Below are 12,182 nucleotides of genomic sequence, written 5' to 3'. Positions count from 1 at the left end.
TATTCACGTAATCAGTTAATTTGCTGTCATACATTTTCTATTGAGATTCTTGTCATGTTTTTTTATATATTTTTTGTTCCTTCTTATACATATTGTTCTCATCACAGCATAGCCTTGTGATATGATTATATGATATTGATTTTGAAAGCAATTTAACAAGCCACATTAAGCTCATTTGTTTACATTATTCAGCTGACTGAATAAAATAATAGACATTATTTTATATCAGTAAACTATATCATCCAAATTTCCTTTAATTTGGTGTGTACAGATTTTAAAGTATGTAAGATATCCCCAGTGTGGGTCAAGCTCCAAAAACCTACTTTCCCATAATGCAACTCATTAGAACTGTCCTGCCTGGTAAATGCCCACGTCTTTCAAAGTCCATGACCATAGTTCATAACCCAGGCTTTCTGTTAAAAATTTTAAGTGTCAAGTCCAATCCAAGATAATCCTGATGACATCACTATGACATCAGGAGTGTGATTTTGGTAGATTTTTTAAATCTCCACACAGAGCCACAGAAGTTATACAACTGGTTTTAATGTCTGAGTGGTATGTGTTTGGTAAACTAATCTTTATGTGTGAAATTGGAGTGCCCCTTTAATGTAAAATCAGAATCATGTCAAATTCAGTTTGCAATACATGACTTCTATTGTTCAATTCTATTGTGCCATTCATTTAGGAATGATACATTTTTACCTCAAAGTTAATATTTTTTTAAGCCTTTTAAATCTCATACAATGTGGTACTAAAACTAAATGGTAACTGTCAGTGACTGAGCTGCACTATTTATTTCCAAAGCCTTGGTGGCATAGCTGGCTGGTCTTTTTGTTGAGACACAAACAGAATCCTACAGCCTGATTGAACCTTTCAGACACCAGACATGAGATCCGGATGGTTTACCTTGTGAATGTTGATCTCTTTGTTCTCCTGCTCCTAGGAGGCGTGGTATGAGTTCCGTGTCATGGCCGTCATGGATGACATGGTCAGTGAGCCTAGTAACGTAGTAGGAGTGTCCAGCACAGGTGAGCCATTACATCACATAATGCATTATAATTACACCTGTGGTCATATAGCTGAACCCTACATTATACAGTATACTGTATATGCATGCAAAATGAGTCAGAGACTGAAAGAAGAAAGGACAGGTCTTCTTGAAACTCTGCTCACTGCCTTGAATTCAGAAGAGCTTTTCTTGTCAATGCTGGGATTCAACCCGACAACCTCTGGCAGTAACCATGCATCTCTAACCGCAGGCAATCTTAACATTTCTGAGGGCTTTGCACACGCAGCAACTCCAACTTTACATTTTGCCCACTCAGCACTATTAAATTTAAGCTCACTTTACATGCACACTCCTTTGTACCATCCTGAAGAGTATGACATCATCGTTATGCCTGTCTCTTACGGACTGTCTTGGGCTGCTTTGTGCTAAAAAAGATTCATTAAAGACTTTTTTTGGTCACAATGCTGAAAGTCTGTTTTGCATCTGAAATTAAACCCCTCAAAATGTGATGTCACTCCCCTGCAGAGGTCACTGAGTACACATCATTTGGTAAGAGCAGCTGTTGGTAGCATTTATAGAGAAGATTTGCTCAGGAACCCTAGGATCTCTGGAAGTACTCTGCTCCCCCCTACTGGTAAAGTTGGAGTTCTATGCTATGTGGTGATCAAAGGCTCCTGCTCATTTCTCTGCTGATATGGTATTCATTTTATATGTATTATTTGACAGCTGTTTCTGTGCGTATTGTCACTCAATATCATACTCAAAACATGATGTGGATACACCCTGTCCTTCCAAAGATGACAAAGTTGTTCTTTGGCTAATCCGTAGTTATTTCAAGTACTAATATTGCTGGAGGTACAATACTTTTCAGTTTGATGTGTCATGCTTCACTGCAGCACATAAACCACTCTAACGAGTTCATAACAAAGGTTGACACATTGCCCCCCCTGGTCCTCACTGAGCGATTCATTAGCATGTAGGTCACTAACACAACTCCAGCATTAATAACTGAGGACAGTTCTAAAGTGTGTAGCTCTATAGCAGGAGTTAAAGTAGGTACACGATACATTGTCCTCTCTAGTAATGGGTTTTCATTTTCGTAATGATATTGTTAATGCATAACTGTGCCAGTCGCATTAATTCTGGCTTTGATGCATCTCAGTGTAACAAAATGAAGAGTGCAGTCATTCATGTTGAGCAGAGCATCAGAAAATAGGGGAGAAATGTAGCACTAGAATATGGTACAGTGCTGAATTTGTTCTGGCAACCTGAACTGCAGTGTAGCTAAATGGTAGTTCTACATACAGCGATGGTTTAAGTTATGAATATTCAAGAACTAACTTAGTGACACTATTATCACTTTAGGTTTGAATCCTAATTCATAGTCATGTCCAAGTTGATGAGCTATGGTCACACAGTAAAGGAGACCCGTGTAATGACTAATGTATTTACGAATCCTGTCCTTTGTCTCCTGTGAAGAATGTCACAGACAGTAGTATGTATCACCTTTGGGCAGGGCAGTGATCAGCTTCTTCATCTGTGATTGTTTTTTACAAGGTCTTGCAGAACCAGTGGACAATACTAGTTTGCAAACTGCATGTCTCAGATTCCCTGAATTATTAGAATTATTATGGTTATGGTTGATTTTGGAATTCTGTACATTCATTAAGAGTTTTCCCATCCTATTTCCCTTGAGTTAATACTGACACAGCACTAAAACAAACCAATAACAAAAGCGTAATTGTCTTAATAATTGGTAAAAAATAGAAACCATGTCCATTTTTCATGTATGGCCATGTCATAGTATATCCAAATATGCCTGATCACTGCTCCAACTTGATCATTAACATTTCATGTCTCTGTCAGACTGTATCTAGAGGCGTACATACAAGCACCTTTATGTTTACTCTTGTGTATGGCAGGAGGGAAGGGTTGGGGTTATAGCTGGTTTTCTACTGTAGCATGGTGTGTTCCCTTAAAGTCCTGTGTTCATCACTTGTGTGCAATGTTGCAGCTGGTAAAGGTGGAGCTAATTTTAATTAATTTACATACTACTGGGTAGCTTGTGAATTTCCCCCCAGGGATCATAATACATCATAATTAATTTGTTGACTATTTTTGCATTATTTATCAGACTCTGCAAAGTAGCTAGTAACTTAAGTGATCAAATTAATGTAGTGTAAAATGTACAATATTTGCTTCTGAAATGAAGTGGAGTAGAACTATAAAGTAGCATAAAATGGACTCAAGCAGGCCTCCCAGGTAGCTCACCTGGTAGAGCACACACCACGTATCAAGGCTGCGTCCTTCCAGCAGCAGCCTGGGCTCCAATCCGGCTCAGGCCCTTTGCTGCATGTCATCACTTCTGCACTTCCTGTCTCTCTCTACCGTCACTATCAAATAAAAGCGGAAATGTCAAAAAAACAAAGTTCCACTCAAAAATGTGTTTTTCTTTTTATGTCCCCTAAAAAGTCAGACCATGACTTTACTGACTTGTATCTGTGCAGCGTTTGTCACTGGAGAGGTGTTTTCTCATTCCTCTACTGAAGGCGGAGATGTCTGTACACTTCCCTAAAATCTGAGATTCAAACGTACTCCGGCAAGCTAGATTTGGGACGCCACAAATTCGAAAGCCAATCACAATGCCACCGGCAAAGAAACCTGAACCCTCCAGCACAGAGCGAGAGTTTGCACTAAGTTAGCGTAGTGAAAGTTTTGACAGCAAACATGGTAGAGTGTGTAGTTTTTGGATGTAAACTGGACCCTGGAGCTTCCTTCCACTATCTACTAATGTTACGTGATAACAATGTGAACACACTGTGACATCGTAGCAGATATTATTGTGTTCTACAACCACTAACGCTGTGTCAGCCACTGCCAGTTACCAGCGAACAAACAACATAAACAAGATACTAATTTACATTCTGCTAAGTTATCATGGCATACACCCTGCAGAAATGCCCATTTTGAAGAAATATGCAGTAGCAAAGGTCAGCTCTATCATATTTGAATCTCATTAGATATGGCAGGAATTTTCCTCTCCCTTCAAAGGCTCCTCTGCAGGAACCTACAAATTATTGGATGAGGCTTCTCTTTTTTGCTAGGGAGGGTGGCAAAAAAAATAGAAGGCAAATGAGGAAATCATAAACATCACCCACTATTTCGGAGCCAGAAAATTAATGTTGATATTAGCATTTATCTTGTGGCGTGCCGTATCAGAAGTCTAGTGAGCAAGGTGAAGTTTGACATTTGTTTCTTTACTCTGTTTGCTATATTTAACAAATTCTTCTCCGTTAATCTGTCATTTCCCCCACCTCTGGGTGGCCACCTCTGTACCTACATATTTCCAACTGTAAACTGTCATGTCTCTCTTTATTACATGCTTTTCTCTCCCCATCACCACATCATCATTTTGCTGTTACACTGTGACTTCAACCAGCTTTAGGTCCCTGACTCTTCCCTCCTCGCCTCACAGACTTCTTCCCTCCTCCAGAGATGGTGGAGGAACGTGGACTGGCACGACCTGTGGTGGCTGGCATTGTGGCTACCATCTGTTTCCTGGCAGCAGCTGTCCTGTTCAGTACGATGGCTGCCTGCTTCGTCAACAAGCAGCGCCGGCGGAAGCTTAAGAGGAAAAGAGGTGAGGGGAAAGTCTTGGTCATTTATATCTCCACAATTGCTATGGCAATTTTTAAGGGAAATTTTAAAATATCACAAAAAATAAGAAGAGAAGATTCTTTCATGTTGTACAGTAGTATTTGGCACTTCGACAGTTTCATGGTGTCATAACATTAGCTGGGTGTTTTTATCACTGTATTAATTTTGAATATATTTATGGAAAAACTTTTACCACACGTTACCTAACTTGTACTTTACCGATTCATGTACTTGAACTGCAACCTCATGCTGCTTTAACCGTCTCATATCCTCTTAGCTTTAACTATAAGCTAAAAGTGGCTTAATAACACTTCAGAAAGCAGCCATGGTTATAGTCATGTTTTTTGTGTCTTTTGCATTTTATTGTCATCCTCTCACTCCGTTTCAAATCCTGCTCCAGGCTCGGCAGCAGCAACACTAATGTCGTCGTTGGGGAATCAAGTTTTTATAAAACGTTTATGTAAAAGTCTTGGATCAGTGTTGTTTATCATGAATACCAAAAAGACATTTTCTCCATTGTAAATATGATGCATTTGCACTGCCTCTAACTTTAGTGTTTGCTCTCTGCCTGAATGCCAGGAAAGAGGATGTAGCAACCACTGTAGTTTTTACTCATCATGAACTCCTTTATTTAAATAGTTGTGAAATGACAAACAACTTTGCAGTAATTATCATAAACATTACTTAAAATATACATATACACTTAAAACTGATCTTAAATGGCAGTAATGGTCTTTTCTGTCTTTCTCTCATCTTCAAGACCCCCCTCTTTCGATAACCCACTGCAGAAAAAGCATGGAAACTCCGTAAGTAACCCCTACATGACACACAACACTGTTTCACTGCAACACTGCACAGTACCCTACAAAAAACAATAAAAGCAGATACTTTATTCCTACAGTGAGATTTATACAGTACATTTGTAAGCACGCGTTAGCAACACTACATAATCTGAACAGTTAAATTATTCATATTATTCAGTAAATTATTGCTCTAAGTAAATTCACTTGTATAACAAAACATATAACAAAAAAATTAACAGATCATATATATCAACTTATCCTTTTGATACCTAAATGACAGCTTCACATACATTACATCGTCTGACCTGAAATCCTCATCTGGCTTATCAGTGTATCAAATGTGGCATTATAGTGACTGATTGAAGTCTGTTGTGTCAGAGTGAGCAGAAAGACACTCGCTCCAAACCTAATAGCCTTTAGTTTATACCAGAGTTGTGTGAGTGGGGGAAGGGGTGTCTGTTTGTGATGTGACAAATGTACAAACACATTGCATACAATACACAACAGCAGTTTATTGTGGTTCAAAGGGTCAGACAAAGCAATGGATGATGTATTGAAATGTAACTGCTTGAATAACTTGAATGTGTGTGACCCTAGAAAAGTTAAACATCATGAAGCAAAGATGTTGAACCTAACTGGTCCTACTGACTGATGGTCAGGAGCAGTCTTGTATAGATTTTGTAATTAGAACATATTGCTTACAGACAGGTACAGGTAGACGGACAGACAGGCAGGCAGGTTCAGGTATGGGTACGGAGTCAGGTACCGGTTCAGGCTTGAAAACGAAGCCATGAGGTACATGGCAAGCTCAGATGAGGGGAATGAGGTGATTGCAGGGCAGATGGCTGTGGCAGGATCTGGGTTGTGGTCAAATAGTCTTTTTTGCTTAGGAAGGTTCCTACCTGAGTGAAATGACCCACAAGTACTTAAGTGGCAGCCATGATAAGAGCTGGTCAAATTCTCTAAATGCTAAGGAAAGGTGCTTCAATGCTTCCTTTCTTATCTCCAGCATAGGATACACTGTACCATCCTTTAGGAAATTAAAGGAGAATGCTGTTCCAAAATTCCTTGCTGCAGCAACATTTAAAGCGACGCACCATTTGGCTGTTCATGTAAAGCAGACTCGCAGCAGAGAGAGCGTGTGAATATGGACAGAGGTGTTTGACGTGATATAAAAACTTTTGGATTCTATTGCTGCATTCCAGTCAAAGTCAGAGGTTGGAATTTCCCAGTTGAAATTTCCAGCTTCCCACCTCCAAGCGTTCCAGATGCACAACACCAAACGTAAACAAAAAACATGACCATGTTGTATATTTCCTAATGTTTTCATTTCATTTGACTTTCTGTGATTGTTCACCAAAACCAGCTACCTAATAACATTGGTGACATATTTTGACATCAATTAACACGGTTAACAGGTTTTATGATATGATAGTATGTATTATTTTAATTAGATACAGGCAAAAATACTTTAGGTTGCCGTTTAGTTGATGGTTTACCATTTACAATGTGCACTTCCATGGTGCTGCTGTTGTTGTGTGACATCAGACAACTGCTTCTTAATAAGTCAGGGTAGATGGATTTGCAATAGCAATGGTTTGGTTTAGGGAAGTAAGAGTGTGGCTGGGGAGAGAGACAGAGAGGCAGAATGTGACGCTTTCAAGTTATTTCACCTCATGCTGTTCATTTCCTTCAAGATGTACCTCTTAGTAGCTCACAAGATAAAGTCCATAGAGTTTGTCCTATATTTGCTTTTAGACTGGTCTAATGCAAGATAGAAAATTATATTTTGCCTAAAAAGTTGGTCACCCAGCCGCAAGAGGATCTCAGAGCCAAGAGCTATGTTTCCATTTTACATTATATGATACCTGCTTACAGGATAACAAGACAATGAACAACTCCTGTTGCAAATGCAAATGAAGTGTTATTGCTACACTTGCTAACTACATGTTCCCAGTAAAAGATCCTTTAAATGTGAAACACTTTCAGAATGCACAAACCTTTGTGAGGGAGTGAACAGACCGTAGCAGCTTAGTTTGGCTAGGTCATGTTTCTTCAGTTTGAAAAGAGTCATAATTTATGTAGAACATAGAGGAAAATGTGCCTACTTAAGATTTTTTTTTTTTAAAGATCATAAAAATAGACCGCTATGACATCTGTCTAAAGTCTGATTATTTATTAGCTCTAAGCCAATCGGATGCAATCGGCTTGGGTCTGAGTACAGACAGGGTAGGCGATTCGGAACACATTGAGAGATGAACTAACACATTTTTGGTTTTGGTCTTTTCATGGCATTTATTGATAATTAGAACATATAGAATATTACCGTCCTTTAAGTGTAGGGTTTTTTTTAAAAAAAGGATTATTTTAGGGGGGGCTTTTTGCCATTATTTAATAGGAAGTCAGCCCTGTACGTGGGGTGCACGCTTTACCAGGTGAGCTACCAGGGCACCCCAGATGTGGGTTTGAATGACAAGGAAATCCTAAAAAACAACCTTTTTCCATAGATTAAAGCCCCCATGTTTAGAATTTGAAAATGTCTGACTTTGATGACTCCCAGTGATAGTATAAAAAAAGAACAGCTGTCAAGAACTGTCTGCAAAGACAGCAATTCCTGCTGCTAACTCTCAGCAGATCTGTGCAAACAGTGAATAATGGGCTGAAAGAAACATGAACAGCACCAGTTTTCATCTGAATTGTCTTATTTTTCTAAAAACATCTGAGTAATTTAAAATATGCTATAATCATGTAACATTTCTACACATAGGGGCTTCAAATGTCCACTGTAGGATTTAGTGGCAAGTATTGGTGAAATTGCATTTTGCAACCATTTGAATACCACTCGCCTCACCCTCTCCTTCCAAGCGTGTAGGAGAAACTACAGTGGCTGCGAAACTCGAATGGCCAAAACGTGAATGGCCCTATCTAGAGCCAGTGTTTGATTTGTCCATTCTGGGCTATTGTAGAAACATAGCAGTGCAACATGGCGACCTCTGTGAAAGGGGACCCACTCCCTTGGTAGATTTAAATATATTTTCAGGTGATTACACACTAATTAAAACATACTTATAAATATTATGTTCCATTTCTGCTTATAGCACCTCCTAAATGTTACACACTAAATATTTATATACATAACATATTTACTTGACTGATCTGTACAGTCCAAGGACAGGTTTGCTGTACATGTGTGGATGCTTGCCAAAGTAATGATTGTAGGACCACATGCATAGGCTAATATTTCACAACTCCAAGACTATGAGATGCTACAGAGTGGTGCCACAGCTGTGCGACCATCATCGGCAAGTGATGTCGCCTCAGATGGCACATGACTGGGAAGCACGTCTCATTGCACGAAATGTGTGTTTCTCGTGTCTTTAGTGGGGGGAACTAAGATGTGAGGGGAAAACAACACAAGGCCAATGAGATACACCTAGAGGAATTTGAGTTGCATCAGTTGACTAGTGCTCTGGGTCTGAGAATGTGGGTTGTGGGATTTGGCCATATACCTTTCGAGTCAGTAAATGGAGAACTGTCTCAAAGTGCAGTGGTCACATCTTTACTCATTTTTCTTTCCTCTCTCTTGCCTTTATCTCTCTCTTTGTTGCTCCATGATAGCCTGTCTTGTCTTCAAGCGTATTCTCTGACATTTCTTTCTCTCAGATCTTCTCTGTGACTTGTGACTTGACTCATGCTTCTTCCTATTTCTGTCTTTTCCAACTCTCTTAATAATAATATCAAGCTATTTTCTCTCATTTTGTGTTGCTTTTTCAAACATACCTCTCATTTCACAGGCTTCCTGTATACCTCCATATTCTCCCCACTTCTTACTGTCTGATCTCCCCACTTCTACAGGACTCCACTTACCCTCATTCCCAGCGTCGAGCCCTACTGGGAGGGGCTGGACGCAAGCAGGTACAGGCCCCAACCTTCCAGTCCTCAGTGAGTGTGCTAACCACTGTCCCCCTGTTCTTGCACACTGTATACACCCCTTTGCACTTTGGTTCAACCCTAGCTCCTCAGACTCCTGACCTGGCTGCATGCTTCTGGCCAAATACCCCCACAAGGCAACAACAATACTGGGCATGGTCTTTCATTGATGAAAGATGAAGGATCTTCATCATCAGAAGATGCTGAAAAAATCCAAGTTCAGCTCTGATTGTTAGGGAATTCAAAAATTCAAAGGAAGGATGACAAAATCAGTCTGCTAATTTCTCTCAGCTTAACATTCCGGGCAGCAGGAGTGATAATGGGACATATAAGCTTCACTATAATTTCATCATTTCTGGACTTGTTGATGTTTCATTAAATTAATCACCACTACCACTACTACTACATTGAATGGTCATTCTACTGTATGCAGTTCACTAATTCAATTCAATTCATAACAGAAGTTATTTCATTGCACTTTTCCTATAGAGCAGGTCTAGACCGTACTCTTTATAATATTAATTACAGAGACCCAACAAATCCCACCATGAGAAAAGAAGAAAACTTCCTTTAAGAGGCAGAAACCTTGGACAGAACCAGACTCAATGGTGGGCGCAGCTGCCATGTTAGGTTTTGAGAGAGTAAGAGAGTGCGAGGTTTGGAGAGAGAGAGAGAAGTATGAAGAGAGAGAGAGAGGTTTAGAGAGAGAGAGAGAGGATAGAGAGAGTTTATAAGAGAGAGAGAGAGAGGTTGGGGGGGGCTGGAGAGGGAGGCACAATGCAAATACCACCTAGAATTTTTTAAATAGTAATAATGTAACTGAAGTGGTAACATTAATATTAATAAATTAATGATAATAGGAATGACAGCTATAGGAATAAAAATGACAGTCTTAGTAACAGAGCCAATAACAACAACTGTAGTAGCAGTTGTTGAGCAGGAACACGGGGGCAGCAGGTGGCCCACAACCACAGACCCAGACCCCGCAGCTCCGGAGGCAGAAATACCTGCTGAAAGCGACAGAAGTAGAGAGGAGAGAAACAAGAAAGCACAAAACTACAGGAGAGATAAGATGTCGAGTTAGTAACATGCAGTAATGGGATAAAAATGCATACAGATGGAGAGGGAGAGGAGGAGAGAGGAAAGAGGCGCATCATGGGAAGTCTCCCGGCAGTCTAGGCCTATAGCAGCATAACTAAGGGATGGTTCTGGGCTCACCCAAGCCAGCCCTAATTATAAGCTTTATCAAAGAGGAAAGTCTTAAGCCTACTCTTAAATGTGGAGATGGTGTCTGCCTCCCGAACCCAAACTGGGATCTGATTCCACAGGAGAAGATCTTGATAACTGAAGGCTCTGGCTCCCATTCTACTTTTGGAGACTCTAGGAACCCCAAGTAACCCTGCATTCTGGGAGTGCAGTGTTCTAGTTGGGTAATAGGGTATTATGAGATCTTTAAGATACAATGGTGCCTGACCATTAAGAGCTTTGTAGGTGAGGAGAAGGATTTTAAATTCTATTCTGGATTTTACAGGGAGCCACTGCAGAGAAGCTAATATTGGAGAAATAGGATCTCTTTTCCTAGTTCTTGTCAGTACACATGCGGCAGCATTCTGGATCAACTGGAGAGTCTTAAGGGACTTATTCGGGCAGCCTGATAATAAGGAATTGCAGTAGTCCAGCCTAGAAGTAACAAATGCATGCATTAGTTTTTCGACATCATTTTGAGACAGGATGTGCCATTTGTTGGGTCTCTGTAATTAATATTATAAAGAGTACGGTCTAGACCTGCTCTATTGGAAAAGTGCAATAAGATAACTTCTGTTATGAAGTGGTGCTATATAAATAAAATTGAATTGAATTGAATTGAAAACACACTGATAATCTATTATAAACGATATAAATGATATTAATGATATTATACAGTGTATGATATAAATTATCTGATTCTGATAAATGATGAAATATGCATCCCATGCCTGCCAACCCTTTTGATTTTCCTACCCCTCTCCCCGCTGTTCTCCTGGAGTTTCAATTCCCCCGATTTTTTCCACCCACGTGATGAAATTTCAAGATCTGCCCATCCACTATAATTATTAGAAATAGTATCACTGCTGTTTGTGATTGTGTTTTTTAAATTACATACTTATTCCACAGACTTTTCAGTTGTGTCAAAACAGAGAGAGACGAGCACACACACACCCTTCTGGTGTGAACAGCTAGGCTACTTCTCGCACGAGAATTAACATATTGTGTCACTTCCACCTCCTGTCTGAAAGCGGGTTTTTGCTGTCAGCCTCTAAGAGTCTGTTATTCAACTACATACAGTATAATGGCCATTCACTGTATGGTAATGGTGATTCATTCATTGAAACATCAATGAGTCCAAGGCTGATGATGAAAAACATATATATATATAGCTGATTTTGTCTGAAATTAATATCTAAATCTTGAGAGACTTCTTTCCAGAGCAATGACATCATTCTTGAGCTGTGCATTCAATCACTATACTTCCTGGCAGAGAGTTACAGTAGATGAGAAGATCGAAGTTACAGCCAGCAGCTGGTTAGCTTAGCTTAGCATAGACAAAGACTGGAAATCGGGGGAAACAGCTAGCCTGGCTTTATTCATAGGTAATAAAATCCCCCTAGCAGTACCTCTAAAATGGTGAATTATTGTTATCACACTTCCATTTTTGTATGGATTTAACAAACATGATATGACGTGTTAATTAATTAGTAAAGTTTAGAGGTGCTGGTAGGATGATTCTGTCATCATTGGAAAGA

General features: G+C 39.7%; 1 protein-coding gene across 7 annotated transcripts in view; it reads left to right on the top strand.

Annotated features, from left to right (window-relative positions):
* LOC122888087 (protein turtle homolog B-like) overlaps positions 1-12,182 on the top strand; it is a 145,225-nt gene that overhangs the window by 108,882 nt on the left and 24,161 nt on the right. For 3 of the 7 annotated variants that reach the window (XM_044222048.1, XM_044222047.1, XM_044222054.1), the window contains exons 15-18: positions 944-1,028; positions 4,485-4,649; positions 5,427-5,472; positions 9,325-9,411. In XM_044222048.1, coding sequence (XP_044077983.1) covers positions 944-1,028; positions 4,485-4,649; positions 5,427-5,472; positions 9,325-9,411 — 383 coding nt within the window. The remainder of the gene's footprint in view (positions 1-943; positions 1,029-4,484; positions 4,650-5,426; positions 5,473-9,324; positions 9,412-12,182) is intronic. The other 4 variants (XM_044222053.1, XM_044222052.1, XM_044222050.1 and 1 more) reach the window with 3 other exon arrangements.

This window comes from Siniperca chuatsi, linkage group LG14 (assembly GCF_020085105.1).
Source record: "Siniperca chuatsi isolate FFG_IHB_CAS linkage group LG14, ASM2008510v1, whole genome shotgun sequence".
Classification (NCBI taxonomy): Eukaryota; Metazoa; Chordata; class Actinopteri; order Centrarchiformes; family Sinipercidae; genus Siniperca; species Siniperca chuatsi.
Note: the sequence above shows the minus strand (reverse complement) of the source record. Positions and strands in the feature narration are given on the sequence as shown.